Raw genomic sequence first — 12,787 nt, 5'->3', positions numbered from 1 at the left:
CGAGGAGGGCTCGTAGCCGAGGGTGGCCGGGCGCCGGGCGGCTCTCTCCTGAGGCTTTCTTGTTCCAGGCTGACGGAGTTTGAGGACACGCCCACGAGCCAGCTCACTGTGGACGAGTTCATGAAGATCGACCTGGAGGGGGAGTGCGACCCCCCATCATACACCGCCGGGCAGCGGAAGCTACGCATGAAGCAGGTGAGTGCGCCCCGCGCGGGCGGGCCGGGCCTTGGCCGTGCAGCACGCCGGCATCTTGCGGTGTTACTACGTCTTGTGTCCTGTTTTTACTTTGAAACGGGCCAGGTCGGGTCTGTGTCTCCACGGCATGCAGGGAGAGGTGGGCGGTGCCCCAGCGGTCAGGTGGGGTTAGGGGCTGAGCCCTGGGGGCATGGGACGTGGGGTGCCAGGTCCCTCGATGGCCCCCACATCTTCCCCACAGCCATCAGGGTCAGCCCTGGCTCTGCCCTGGGCGGGCTCAGTACAGTCCAGTTCCTTGGGCGTGGGAGTCGGCGTGTGTCGGGGCTGGGGACCCAAGCGCCGTGCAGCCGCTTCCCCACATGACGTCTTTGTTTCCACTGTTGTTTCAGCTCGAACAGGTCCTGTCCAAGAAACTGGAGGACGTCGAAGGTAACCCGCCGGCCTCACCGTGACAGGTGCCTCCGGCCCCTAGAGCAGTGGGTTTGAGCTCAGTGTGCGCGGTCGTCCCCTCCAGGTGAGATCTCCAGCTATCAGGACGCCATCGAGAGCGAGCTGGAGAACAGCCGGCCGAAGGCCAAGGGGACCCTCGCCAGCCTGACCAGAGACGGTGAGCACAGCCGCGTCCCCCATGGCCTCCAGGGGCCGGCCCTGCTCACGTCACCTGCGCCAGGCACTCCCTGCTGGCCAGCCTCTGGCCCTGTTTGCTGCCGCCCCGTGCAGGGCTGCAGGGCGCCCCTTCACAGGGTCCCCGCCCTGGACACCCCTTGACCCTGACGTGCTGTGCTGAGTGTCCAGCTGCTCCTGGGACTTCTGTGCCCCCAGGTTCTAGCCTTCGGGGAAGCTGGTCCTCAGCACCCAGATCTTCATTCCGGACTGTTCTGCCACTGCCCCCAGAACCCCTTCCTGCGGCCGCCGGCTCCCCGTCGTGGCTCCCATGTAGCCGGGGGCATCGCAGAGCCGCTGTATCTGTGCACGGGTCTCCGCGCACACGGGGTCTTTCTTGCGCTCCTGGACGCTCCCATGTTGCCTTCCTGCCCAGTCCTCGGGGCCCCGTTGTTAGGTCTGCGCGGGGCCCTGTTGTACGTCTCTCTGGTTCAGCAAGGCCTGTTGCTTACCACCCCTGCCTCGGGCTATCTGGAGGGCAGATGCCGCTGCTCCGTGGCCCAAGCCCCAGCCCAGCGCCCCGTGGACCCACTCCAAGAGTGGACATCTCCCGCCCTGTGGGTGTTCCTGAACCACTCTCTGGGCCAGGCCAGCTGCCCGGTGCTGCTGCCCTGAGCAGTGTCCTTCCGCAGTGTTCCGCTGCTGCTAGGTGTGGAAGCCCCAGGTTTCCAAGCCCCAGGTTTCCAGGCCTGCTTTTGTGTGCTCCATCACGGGTCTTCCACGTGAGTGACCGCTGCTTTGTGCTCGCCACCGACGTCCGGCCTGCTGACGTCTCCTGACGCCCAGGCCATGGCCTGGCCCTTCAGCCCCTGCTGAGTGGCAGTGGTGGCCACGGGCATGTGGCCCAGGTGCCTCCCAGGACACGGTGCTGGCTTGGGGCTGGGTGCTACCTTGTCCTGAGAGGGCCGTGCCCACGCATGGTTTTCGCTGGGTGTTGTCTGGGCCATCGGTGAGCGCTTCGACATTTGTGGGGCCCGTGGAGAGCATGTAGGGTTTCCTGGGCTCCATGCGACCTGCCCCCCCGCCCCCGCAGGGACGCCCCAGCCGGGTGGCCCCATGGTCTGTGTGTTCGCTCGTGTCCTTGCGGGGGTGTTTCTGTCTCCCTGGCTCTCTCTGGTCTGTAAGTAGTTACTGGTTCCCCGTGAGTGCCGCGTCTGCACTGCACGGTCATCGCGTCGCCCCGGTGGCTGCGTCGGTGACCCCCCCGCTCTGCTCCCTCAGCCCCGCCCGCTCTCTGGCCCCCGGAGCCGCTGCCCGAGGGGTTTGCTCCGGAGTTCGGGGCATGCGAGGGAGCCCGTGGGCCTCGTCAGAGCTCTGTGCTGCCCAGGCTTCTGCTTGTGTTTCTCTTTGAGGCCGAGGCTCCCGAGGGGCATATGGTCCGCAGCTGGGGCAGCGCCGTCTGTCTCACGGTCTTGCTCCCAGCGTCCACACCTGTCCTCACGCGTGGGGGTGTCACTGGTGCTGGGCCCCTTGTGGTCTTCTTTGGTTGGGGACACCGTGAGCCCCTGCATCCCCCAGGGCGTTGCTAGCCCTTCTGGTCCTCACTCTGCCCGGTGATGCCTTGAGGACGGAGGTGGCCAGTGTCCGCTTGCCCGTGTGGCGACTGCTGTGCTCTGACATGGGGGCGTGTGTGCAGCGTGTGCCTCTGTGGTGCCCCAGCCGGAGACTCTTCTCCTCTAGTAGTCGGAGCCCGTTCCCGGCGTGCCTGTGACTCGGGCGGCGTTCTGTGCACCTGGGGAGGCCTGGCTCTGCACCCGTGTCTTCTTACTGCCGTTTCCCGCACAGCACCTGGGTGCACTGCCCCAGCCGTGAGGAAGCCGGCCGGGGGTCTGCCACCAGCGGGTCCCCCCATCTCCTGCCCCAGGCTCAGCTTCCCACACCTGTTCTGACGGGATCGTCGCGGGTGCGCTCCCTCTGCCCGGCTCCGCACGTCTGCTGACCCGGACCTCCTATGGCATGGGACGGCAGACGTTTCCTCCTGTCTGGAGTAAGCCCGAAGCTAGGTGGGGTCACCAGCGGCGATGGGACCCAGGAGGCCTGCGTGCCACCCTCCTGCCCGGCTCCCAGGCTCCCTGCCCACGCGGTGCTGAAGGGACTGGCCAGGACAGGCGACGTTTCGGGAGAGGCCTGGGGAAGGAAGGAGCCCTGTAGCGGCGTGGGGGAGGCTGGTGCTTACATGGGGTGCAGTCGGGTTGTGGAGGTCCCGAGTGGGGGCCCAGGGATGACACGGTCTAACTCAGGCTGAAGGGGCCGGGGGCGGGGAGCACGGAGGCCAGTGGGGAGGCCGGACTCTGCAGGTGGTCCCGAGGCCCAGCCTGTGGGACAGGAGTGCGGACGTGCAGGGTGCGCGGCTGCTGAGGTCTGGCCCTAGGGCGGGGGCGCCCAGGCGTTGGGGTGGGGGCGCGGCGGGGTACCGGGAAGGGTCATCGCCCTGCACGACTTTACTGTGCACGAGGAATCGGACGGCTTTTTGCCCGCGGAGAAAAGTTCACAGAGACGCGTGAGCCCGCGTGAGGCTCCGTGCTTACCGCGAGCGCTCACGCTGGAGAGCAGGGGGAGGCGTTCTGGGGCGGACGTCCTGAATGTTGATCGTTGGAACGTTGGGCGACGTTCACAAGTTTAGTTCGACAAAGTGTGATGCGAAGATGCAGCCCTTGGTGAGTCTCCGCCCCCGGGGCCCGTCGTGCTTTCTGGAGTTCCGCGTCCACGGACAGCATGGCGTGTCTTGACTGCCCTCCGGCTGCCCGGTTCTGGTGGACGGCGCAGGTCGGCGTGTGCAGCCCCTGTCCATGGTGCAGGAGAGGTGGCTGGTCGAGCACGTTTGGGGTGATTCTAGGTTTGGGTCGTTGCACACATGGTGCTGGGAGCGTTTGTGTGCAGGCGTCTGTGTGGATGTGCACGTGGGTGTGTCCGGGCGCACCGAGCCGCAGACTTGCTGGGTCAGCTGCAGGGCACGGGCCCGGGTCTTGGAGAAGCCGCCCCGCCTTCTTCCCGCAGCCGCGCCATGTGCCTTGGTTGGTCGTGTGTTCTCTCGTGGAGCCCTGAGTGTTCCCGGCATGCTGCGGACGCGCACTCATGGGGGACAGAGCTCCCTCGTCTGCCGCGGTCCTGCCGGGGGGCGTGGAGGGGGCTGTCCGTGTCCCACTCGGAAGTTTTGCTTGATTCAAAGCTACAAACGTTTTCTGTTGATTCCTGAGGCGTTGGTGCTCTTAGCCGTTGTGTCTGTTTTGAGTGACTTTCTGTGCAGCGTCAGGGGTGGAAGCCCGAGGGCTCCCTGCAGGCACCTGGACGTGGGGCCGCCTCCCGGCAACGCGCGGCTCCGCCTCTTGGCACAGTGGAACGGGTGCCTCCTGCCGCCCTACGGTCGTGTCTGCTGGCACGGGGCGGGGCGGGGCGGCTCCTGCAGGGTTCACGGGTGTGTGGCGTTGCGTCCATAGGCTCCGTGGAGGACTCTGCGTCCAGCTTGTTTGGCGAGGAGGACCCCGAGGACGAGGAGCTGCAGGCCGCCGCCAGCCACCTCAACAAGGACTTCTACCGGGAGCTGCTTGGCGCCGGCGTCTCCTCCAGCTCTGGAGAGGCAGGAGGCCCTGAGGGGGGCAGCCGACCCCCCGCCCTGGAGTCCCTGCTTGGCCCCCTGCCCACGGCGGCCAGCCTGGGCATCTCGGACTCCATCCGGGAGTGCATCTCCTCCCAGAGCCAGGAGCCCAGTGAGTGCTGGGGAGGGTCAAAGGAAAGAGGTTGGGGTGGGGGCTGTGGCCGCGGGCTCTGGGTCCAGGTCACCCGCCCCTTCTGCGGGGGCAGAGGTGCCGCCGGATGTGGCCTCGGGGAGGGCAGGCTGGGAGGACGCTGCCAGCTCCCCCGTGCCAGGCGGAGCGGGCCGTCGCCCACCCCGTGTGTGAGGACACCCTGCTTCCCAGCGGGGCTTGCCGCTGCCCCCAGACCCCTCCTGCGCCAGCCCCTGGCTCAGGGCTGGGCCAGACGCGAGCTTGCTTGGGTGGTGGCTGCAGGCTCCTTCCTGCCTGTCCCTCTGCGTCTGTCTGAGCTGCCTCTGGGCACAGCCCCACGTGTGGGCAGCCTCACTCGCCGGGCTCCGGCGCCGCAGCGGGGGGGCCTGAGCAGGAAGAAGACCGGTTTGCTTCTGCCGTGTTTGCTGCAGAGAGCGGGTCGTGGCCCTGTGCCAGGACTGGCTCCCCCAAGTACTCCCGGCTGCAGACAGGCCCTGCCTCGCCCCTGGGCGCCCAGGGCTTGGCTCCATGTGCCGGGGCCTCCCCAAGGGTGCTCTGTACATATGTGTATCACACCCCTGTTCTGACAGTGGGACGGACCTGTGCAAAGGCCCTGGGGCCAGGAGAGACCATTCTGCAGGAGCTGAGGGAGTGAGGCAGGGCATGGAGGGTAGGAGCAGTGTGGGGATGCCGGGAGGACCCCTGCTTAGGGCCTGAGTGTAGAGCTGCAGCATGGGGGGTGCTCAGCTGCTGGGTGTGGGCGGGCCACCCGTGGTCAGAGGCTGCCCCAGCTGCTGGGCTTTTCGGCTTGTGCTGTTGACCCGGGGGGGATGGGGGGTGGCCAGCAGGGTTTGGGGTGTCCTGAGTGCATCACTGAGGACTGGCTGAGGGCCCATCTCCTGGACCAGTGAGCAGAGAGCCAGACAAGCCACGCTTCCGCACTGAAGGTGCCTGTGTCGTAGGGAGCCTCCGGGTCTGCTGGGGCTAGCGTCGTGTCCTTTCCGCACACAGCCCTGGGCTGTGAGCCACGCAGTGGCGCACAGAGGGGCTGGGCTTGCCGGCAACGAGGGGCTGCCATCAGCCCTTGGCCAGAGCCCAGGTCCCAGAGGAGGCGGCTCCTATCCTGGAAGGGGTCCTAAGACCTCCCCGGGACCGTCTGTGCCTGCTCAGCAGAACCCGACCCAAACGCTGCGGCCCTGTGCTTCCCCGTAGCCGGTGCGCGTGGGGACGGAGAGCTGGACCTCAGCGGCATCGACGACTTGGAGATTGACAGGGTGAGCTCCACTGAACTCTGCACGGTCGGGGCCCCGGGCCGCGGGAGCGGGGCACCCCCTCGCGGCCACATGGCCCCTGGAACCCATGTCCGCCCACTCTGGCCGGCCGCCCCGCTCCTGTGCCCGCGGGCCGGTGTGTGGACCCGGCCCCGCTCCCAGCCTCGGCAGGGGTGGGCGAGGACAGGCATCGCTGACTGGCTCCCAGTAAGGAGCCCGTGGCCCGCGGGTCAGAGGCCCGCCCTTGACCGGCCCGTCCCTGGGGAAGCGTGTTGGCAGCCGAGACCTGAGTGTGGCGCTCTGCTCTGCCCAGTACATCCTGAACGAGGCGGAAGCCCGCGTGAAGGCCGAGCTGTGGATGCGGGAGAACGCCGAGTACCTGCGGGAGCAGAGAGGTAAGCGCCTGCCCGCCTGCCGGGGGGCCGGGGCCGCGGGGCCCCTGCTCATCCTGCGGTGGGGGCTTTTCAGAGAAGGAGGCGAGAATCGCGAAGGAGAAGGAGCTGGGGATCTACAAGGAGCACAAGGTAAGGCTCGTCCGGCGCTCGGAGACCCGCCTGCCCCTCCCCCAGTCACACGAGGTCTCCCAGGGTGGCGGCTCCGGCCACGCAGTCCTGCACGGTGCTGGCCTCCCCTTGGATGGATCACCCTCAGCTTTGGGAGGTCCTTAGGCTGAGTCGAGGCATCGGGACCCCCACTGAAGGCCCTGCCCCAGCTCTGGGATCCCCCCTCTGGGCCCTGGGAAAGCCTGCTTGTCGCAGGTGACCTGTGGGCAGTCACAGAGACACGGCTTGCTGCTTCTGTGTGGCCGGACAGGGACTCTGGCCATGAGGGAGTGGTCGAGCCCCCGAGCAACAAAGGCAGGAGCTGGGCATGCATCCAGTGTGGGTCACTGGTCTGCTTGAGAGCCTTTCTGGGGGGCGGGCCTGCAGCTTGGGGTCTGGGCTCGAGGCCTCTAGTAGCGTGGTCAGCAGGCGGGTGGGCAGGGGAGGAGCCGGCAGGAGGCACAGTTCAGGCTTCTGTAGGTGGCACACACCAGGACAAGGTCTCCCCATGCTGGGTGATCTGTCCAGAGCACGGCACCTTGCTCTGCCTTGTTCAGGTGGGGACAGTGTCCAGCGCAGCCAGGTGTCCATATGGTGGGCTTGTGGGTAGCTCCCAGTGCTGCTGCGGGTGACCCCTCCCGAGAGACCTCACACCCTGAGCCCTGCCGTTGCCTCCACAGCAGAGGGATGTAGGCTGCCCCCTCACCCCGTCTGAGAGGAGGAGGTCGGAGCCATCCTTGGGGGGCCTGGACCAGCGCCCTGTACACCTGGGCTCCTGGGGACAGGGCTCCCTGGCAGATGCTGGCTGCCCAGCCCCTCCCCGTCGGGGCCCAGCTAGCAGGGTCCCCACCTCACCCGAGACACCTAGCAGGTCCCCAGGAGGCGGTAACTCCCCTGTTTCTGTTGAGCCCAAGAAGTCCTGTAAGCGACGGGAGCCCATCCAGGCCAGCACAGCTGGGGAGGCCATCGAAAAGATGTTGGAGCAGAAGAAGATCTCCAGCAAGATCAACTACAGCGTGCTCCAGGACCTCAACAGCAAGGGCGGGGGCAGCCTGCGTGGGGGCGGCGCGCAGCCCCAGGAGCGGGCCGGCGCCCGGAAGCTGTCTCGGAGGAAGACGCCCGCAGGCAGGAGTGGGGCTGACCCCGTGAGCAGCGTGGGGAAGAGGTACCGTGCTGGGCGCGGGCAGGGGGGGGGCCTGGGGGGTGCACTCCCCACCCGGATGCTGGGAGCCGACGTCTGGGTCCCCTGCTGCACCTGCGGCCCTGGCCGGCCCGTGTCTGTGTGTGGGGCGGGCGGCTGGGGAGGGGGTCCGACCCTGCAGGCTGTGTTCTGTCTCTGGAGGGGCGAGCCAGCCTCTTTTCCTGGGAGGGTGAGGAGCAGGGAGAGGAGAGCCTCCCCGTTGGCCTCTCCTCCCGCGGCAGGGAGGGCCAGGGCCGAGGACGGCCCCGGGGAGGCATCTCCGGCCGCAGCCGCTCCCTGCCGTCCCCACACACCGCCGCTGAAGCAGACCTCCCAGAACCTTGGCCAGCAGCAGCTGGGCGGCCGCCTGGAGAGCCCCGGGGCAGTACAGTTTTAGGTCCCGTTTTAAAAAAACTTATTTTAGGGAGGCAGGGAGAGAGAGCACCCAGAAGCGTGAGTGGGGGAGAGCGGAGGGGAGGAGCCGCGAGGGGACTCAGGCCGGCCGAGCACGGGCTCACCCTCAGCCTGGGGTCCCGACCGGAGCCTTTCGGCCAAGAGTCGGACGCTCCACATGTGGAGCCCCTGGTGCCCCCGAGTTTAGGTTCTTACTTGTTAGACGACAGAGGAGCATCAGATCTGCCTGGGCTTATCTGCCATCGACCGGCATAGCTTTTGAGCTAAAACTGGCTTTGTTACCAACATTCAAAAGGAAGTTTTCACAGAAAAACCCTGATTTCCAGCTTCGGCAACCACCCCCATCGCACCCCCGCTCCCAGCTCTGTGCCGCGGCCCCAGGGCGGGTGGTACTCAGGCTTGTTATCACTTGGCCCATGGGGTGGCGACTTGGGGCCCATTGTGCTGTTAGGAGGGCACAGGTGCAGTCACTCACGCACCTCCGTGGGGCACGTACGTGGGGCGTGTGTGCACATAGGACACGCCCTAGCAGAGGGGCACGGGGTGGGCGTGAGCCCCAGCAGAGGGGGCAGAATGCCGACTGGGCCAGGCCGGGTTAGGAGTACGAGGCCGGGAGGCTCCGCTGGGAGGAGTGACATCAGGGTGAGCGCTGAGGAGGGGGTCGGCTTCTGGGTGTGGGGTCTGGGGGAGCAGAGTCGGGCCAGGCACTCGGTGGCCAGACACACCGCCAGAGACGCCGCCCCTCAGCAGGCCCCTTGTCCCCTGACCCGTGGCTGCAGCCTGGACTGAGGCTGCCACGCTGTGCTCTCTTTCAGGTTGCGGCCGATGGTGTCCGCCCAGCCAGCCAAGAGGGCAGCTGTAGGGGAGGTACGTTGTGTGGCCATGGCCCGGGACGGGCCTGGGGACGGTGTCTGTGAGCCACTGAGCAGTCAGCCCATGGCAGGGAGGGAGCGTGGGCTCTCCTGGCCCATGCACAGCGGTCCTTAGGCCCACGGGTGGCAGGAGAGTGGGCCTGAGCCCCAGCCACATGCTGTGGGGCTGGGCCACATCCTCTGGGCAAGGCCCGTGGCCTTGAAATGGAAGCCTCGTGGGTGCTCGTGAGTGTGGACGGGCTGGACAGAGGGGCTGCCTGGGAGCTGTGGGGGCTCCGAAGGCTGGGAAGCGTCCAGGACACGGGAGGGGCCAGTGGGCCTTGGGTGCCAGGCTGGCGCTGTGATGCCGTCCCCCGGGGCAGGCGGCCTCCCAGAGCCTGTGCCCCGGTTGCAGACCTTGCTCCTGAGCTCACCCAGCCTGGGAGCCGAGCCCGTCAGGCCCACAGCGGTGGTGGAGAGTGGGCCTGTGTCCTACCCCCCCGAGGAGGACCCCGATGAGGAGGACCCCGACGAGGAGGACGGAGAGCCCTGCGTCAGCGCCCTGCAGATGATGGGCAGCAGCGGTGAGGGGACCCTGCAGCTGGTTGGGGGTGACACGCCCTGGGTGGGGGCAGGGCTTACTTCCTCGAAAAAGGCACAAATCCTCTGCTCCTGACCAGCCCTAAACTCAGAGCTTTGGGCTTTGAATGAAACCTTCCCTCACTCCGGGCGAGGCTGGGACCGAGATGCAGATCGGTGCGTCCGTGTGGGGAGCCCGAGCGCTGTGAAGGCCGTGGGCTCCAGGCTGTAGGGCGCTGCCTGGCCGGCGGGAACCAGGCCTCAGGGCCTTGGGGACGGGAAGACAGCACGTGAAGAGGGGGCCTGAGCCCCTCCAGGAGGGGCGGCCAGGTGGGCCCCGCCCCAGGGTGTCCACAGCTGTCCTCTGCGCCCGCAGATTACGGCTGTGACGGCGAGGAAGACGAAGGCTACTGAGCCGCAGCCCGCACCACGCAGCTCCGCACCTCTGCGGCACTTGCTGCCGGGACCCCGTCTGGAGCACCGTGAGGGGCGAGTGCCCGGCAAGGGGACTGGGCCGGTGTCTGCGCGTCTGGTCCGATGTGGGTCTCATGGCCCAGGAACCTTGGCAGGCGGCACCGTCCTGCCCCACGGGAGGACACTGAGGCATGAGGAGGCCCACTCTGGGAAGTGAGTGCTGGACTCACTGCCCCTGCGGAGCTGGGGGCCTCGGCCCCACCCTTCCCCGGGCTGAGAAGTGCCGCACCCAGCCTTCCCACCGCCGTGTCTCCAAGCCGGACCAGCCTCTCCTGCACTGGGCATGGCCCAGCCGCCGGTGACCTGAGCCAGCAGTGCTCTCCACAGATGAGGGACCGTCCGTGCCCAGAGGCCGTGGGGTTGCCCTGTGCAGCCTGTGCGGCTGGCCTGACCCTGCCCTGAGCCGGAGTCAGGAGAGCGGGGTCTTGTTTGAGCGGGGCCTGGCTCAGTCTGTAGACGGATGGCAGACCGAGCATCCTGGCCGCACCACTGCCCTCCCGTCCAGCTAGGGGCCCAGCCCCGCCACTTGAAGGCCCAGGGACCACTCTGAGGGCCTCAGTGTGGACATCGCTGTTCTGGACATGGCCAGGGAGACAGGGCAGGAACTCCTGTCCCTCGTGGCCACAGCCTCGGCCCCCCTGACAGCAGCCAAGCCAGGCCATATCGCCTGCCCAGGGCTCAGCCCTCTGTGTCCAGGCTAGAGTGTGGCCGAGTCTGCAGCAGGGAATCTTGAGGTCCTTGGCTACACCCGTCCTGGGTTCTGGAGAGCCAGAGCGGGCTGTGCGGTCGGTGGGACAGGAAGACCTACCTGCGCAGACACCCACTGAGGCTGTGGCCTGGGCTTCCCGGCCGGGCTCCGTGGCCGGCCCCGGAGGAGGGAGGCCGCAGCAGGGCACCTGGCCCGTGGGGGTGGGAGAGGCACATAGCAGGGCCCTGGCCCCGTTGTCAGAAGCACGGTGGGGACGTGGCTCGGGCTTCATCCTCACCCCCCTCACGCCCACCCCCCGTAAGAAGTGCCTGAGCCTGTGTGTGGTGTGGGTTGTCCCGGCCGAGGCCCCTCATGGGAGGGAGGACTGAGCCGCAGCGGCTCTTTAGGGAGCCCCAGGCACCGGCTCTGAGGTGTTTGCTGTGCCGTTCAGGGACAGGACCCCCATGTGGAGGGGTAGCTGTGGCTTTGGAAGTGACCAGGTCACCTTCTGGGACCCAGGGCCGCCGGTGCAGCATGGTGTACGTGGCAGGCTTCGAGACGGGGCTCAGTGAGGGGGAGGCGCCTCCGCTGGGAGCCGGGGCCAGAGCGGATGTCCCGGCAGAGGCTAGTGGGAAAGCTGCACCTGCAAAGCAGGGGAGGGAGGGGGTCCCACGGGGCGTCGGCAGGGGAAGGGGTTTGAGAGAAGAGGCAGGCGCTCAGGGTGGCCGATGGGGCCGAGGCCCGGAGGCGAGGGGACTTCATGGGGAAGAGGCCCGGGGAGGCTGCATGGGCCGGTGGGGCTCTTGGCACGTGAGGTCTGGGGGCGGATGGCAGCGAGCGGGAGTCTGGCTGAAGCAGGAAGGGTCAGGCTCCTACATGGCTTGGAGAGGGGTCAGGTTAGAAGGGCTGGTGAGAAGGACTGTCCCCCGAGAGGGTGTGGTGTGGAGGGGCATGTGGGGTATTCATGCTTGGGTGGTAGTCAAGGTGCTGGTCAGGGGCAAGGCCCAGGCTAGCAGCCGGTAGGGTCCCTCTGGGCCACGGCCCGTATCCTGTGTGCCAGCCACCACGGCCACATGTGTGGGCTTGAGGGGGACACGCAGGCCTGTCTGCGCCTGTCCCACATCTGCGGTTACGGCTGCCGCGGCTAGGACAGGACGTCAGACCCCCACTTCACCTGCTGACCTGTGTTCTTGCGGGGTGGGCGGCAGGAATGGGCACCCTAGAGGCTTGGAGAGCCTGGGCGCCTGGGCCAGGGAGAGGGCCAGGGCCTTTGGGAGCCCTCGGTCCAAGGTCCAAGGGTCAGTGTCCCTGAGATGCTCCAAGGGCCAGGGGCCTGACTCAGGCCGGGTCCAGCCCCGAGGAGGAGCATCGGGCAGCAGCCGGAGCACACGTCCCCCCAGCTGCACGCCATTGCCTGCTGGTGAGGCTGCTTCCAGCCTGGGCTCCGCGGCACTCCCTGCGGGCGGGATGCGTGCGGGCCGCCTGCCGGCTTGGACGGCACCACGGGAGGTCAAAGGGCACAGGCGCTGGCGTGGAGGGGGCCTCCCTGGGCCGTGTCCTGACAGCCAGCTCCCTTCTGGGTGCCGAGGCCTGGCCGGCGACCACAGGCTCGTCCTGAGAAGGGCACACGGCGGAGCCAGGGGAGGTGGTGAGGGGGTTCTCAGAGCCCTGGACACCTGTCTGTGCTGACCGTCTGAGGAGCCCATGTCTGCCCGCTGGCATGCCCGTGCCCATCCCTGAGCCTGCAGAGCTGGAACCCGAGGCCAGCACGCAAGCGAGGCTGGGGTCCCTGTGTGGGGGTCCCAGGCAGCAAGCAGGCACGTCCAGCCCCGCGGGCCAGCGGGTCCCCTCCCCGTGTCCTGTAGGGAGGGCTCGCGCGCTGGTGGAGCGGGACGGGCGAACCAGCGCCAGCCTGGACGGAGGGCAGTGCGCAAGGACACACCTGTCCCCGCGCAGCGGTGCGTGTCCCCACGTGTGCCGCCCTCGTGCTTGTGTGTGCAGCTCCCTGCGCCACACGCGTGTCACACACACCGTCTGCGGCTACCGGACCCCTCCTTGCTGGGTGCCAGGCCCCGGCAGGGAGGTGGGCTGCAGTGGGGCTGTGGCCCGATGGGACCTGCTCCCCAGAGAGGAGGGTCACCCAAGACCCAGGGCTCGTGTCTGCGTGCAGCACCCGCTGGTTGCCCACCCCGCCCCAAGCCGTGG

At 67.8% G+C, this 12,787-nt stretch overlaps 3 protein-coding genes across 10 annotated transcripts in view; 2 read left to right on the top strand and 1 right to left on the bottom strand.

The window, feature by feature from the left end:
• BRF1 (BRF1 RNA polymerase III transcription initiation factor subunit) overlaps window positions 1-9,885 on the top strand; it is a 41,475-nt gene extending 31,590 nt beyond the window's left edge. For 2 of the 4 annotated variants that reach the window (XM_059374172.1, XM_059374175.1), the window contains 11 exons: window positions 69-195; window positions 585-624; window positions 710-802; window positions 4,296-4,565; window positions 5,796-5,857; window positions 6,168-6,249; window positions 6,323-6,378; window positions 7,305-7,561; window positions 8,806-8,857; window positions 9,257-9,425; window positions 9,797-9,885. In XM_059374172.1, the coding sequence (XP_059230155.1) occupies window positions 69-195; window positions 585-624; window positions 710-802; window positions 4,296-4,565; window positions 5,796-5,857; window positions 6,168-6,249; window positions 6,323-6,378; window positions 7,305-7,561; window positions 8,806-8,857; window positions 9,257-9,425; window positions 9,797-9,834 (1,246 nt within the window). In that variant the 3' untranslated portion in view covers window positions 9,835-9,885. Of the gene's footprint in view, window positions 1-68; window positions 196-584; window positions 625-709; window positions 803-4,295; window positions 4,566-5,756; window positions 5,858-6,167; window positions 6,250-6,322; window positions 6,379-7,304; window positions 7,562-8,805; window positions 8,858-9,256; window positions 9,426-9,796 lie in introns of all 4 variants that reach the window. The other 2 variants (XM_059374171.1, XM_059374173.1) reach the window with 1 other exon arrangement.
• The window catches only part of PACS2 (phosphofurin acidic cluster sorting protein 2), a 214,643-nt gene that overhangs the window by 105,026 nt on the left and 96,830 nt on the right, over window positions 1-12,787 (bottom strand). The window lies entirely within an intron of this gene.
• JAG2 (jagged canonical Notch ligand 2) overlaps window positions 1-12,787 on the top strand; it is a 109,192-nt gene that overhangs the window by 27,922 nt on the left and 68,483 nt on the right. The window lies entirely within an intron of this gene.

The sequence above is a fragment of the Mustela nigripes genome, chromosome 13 (assembly GCF_022355385.1).
Source record: "Mustela nigripes isolate SB6536 chromosome 13, MUSNIG.SB6536, whole genome shotgun sequence".
Classification (NCBI taxonomy): Eukaryota; Metazoa; Chordata; class Mammalia; order Carnivora; family Mustelidae; genus Mustela; species Mustela nigripes.
The sequence above is the reverse complement of the archived record's forward strand: the minus strand, read 5'-3'. Positions and strand labels throughout refer to the sequence as shown.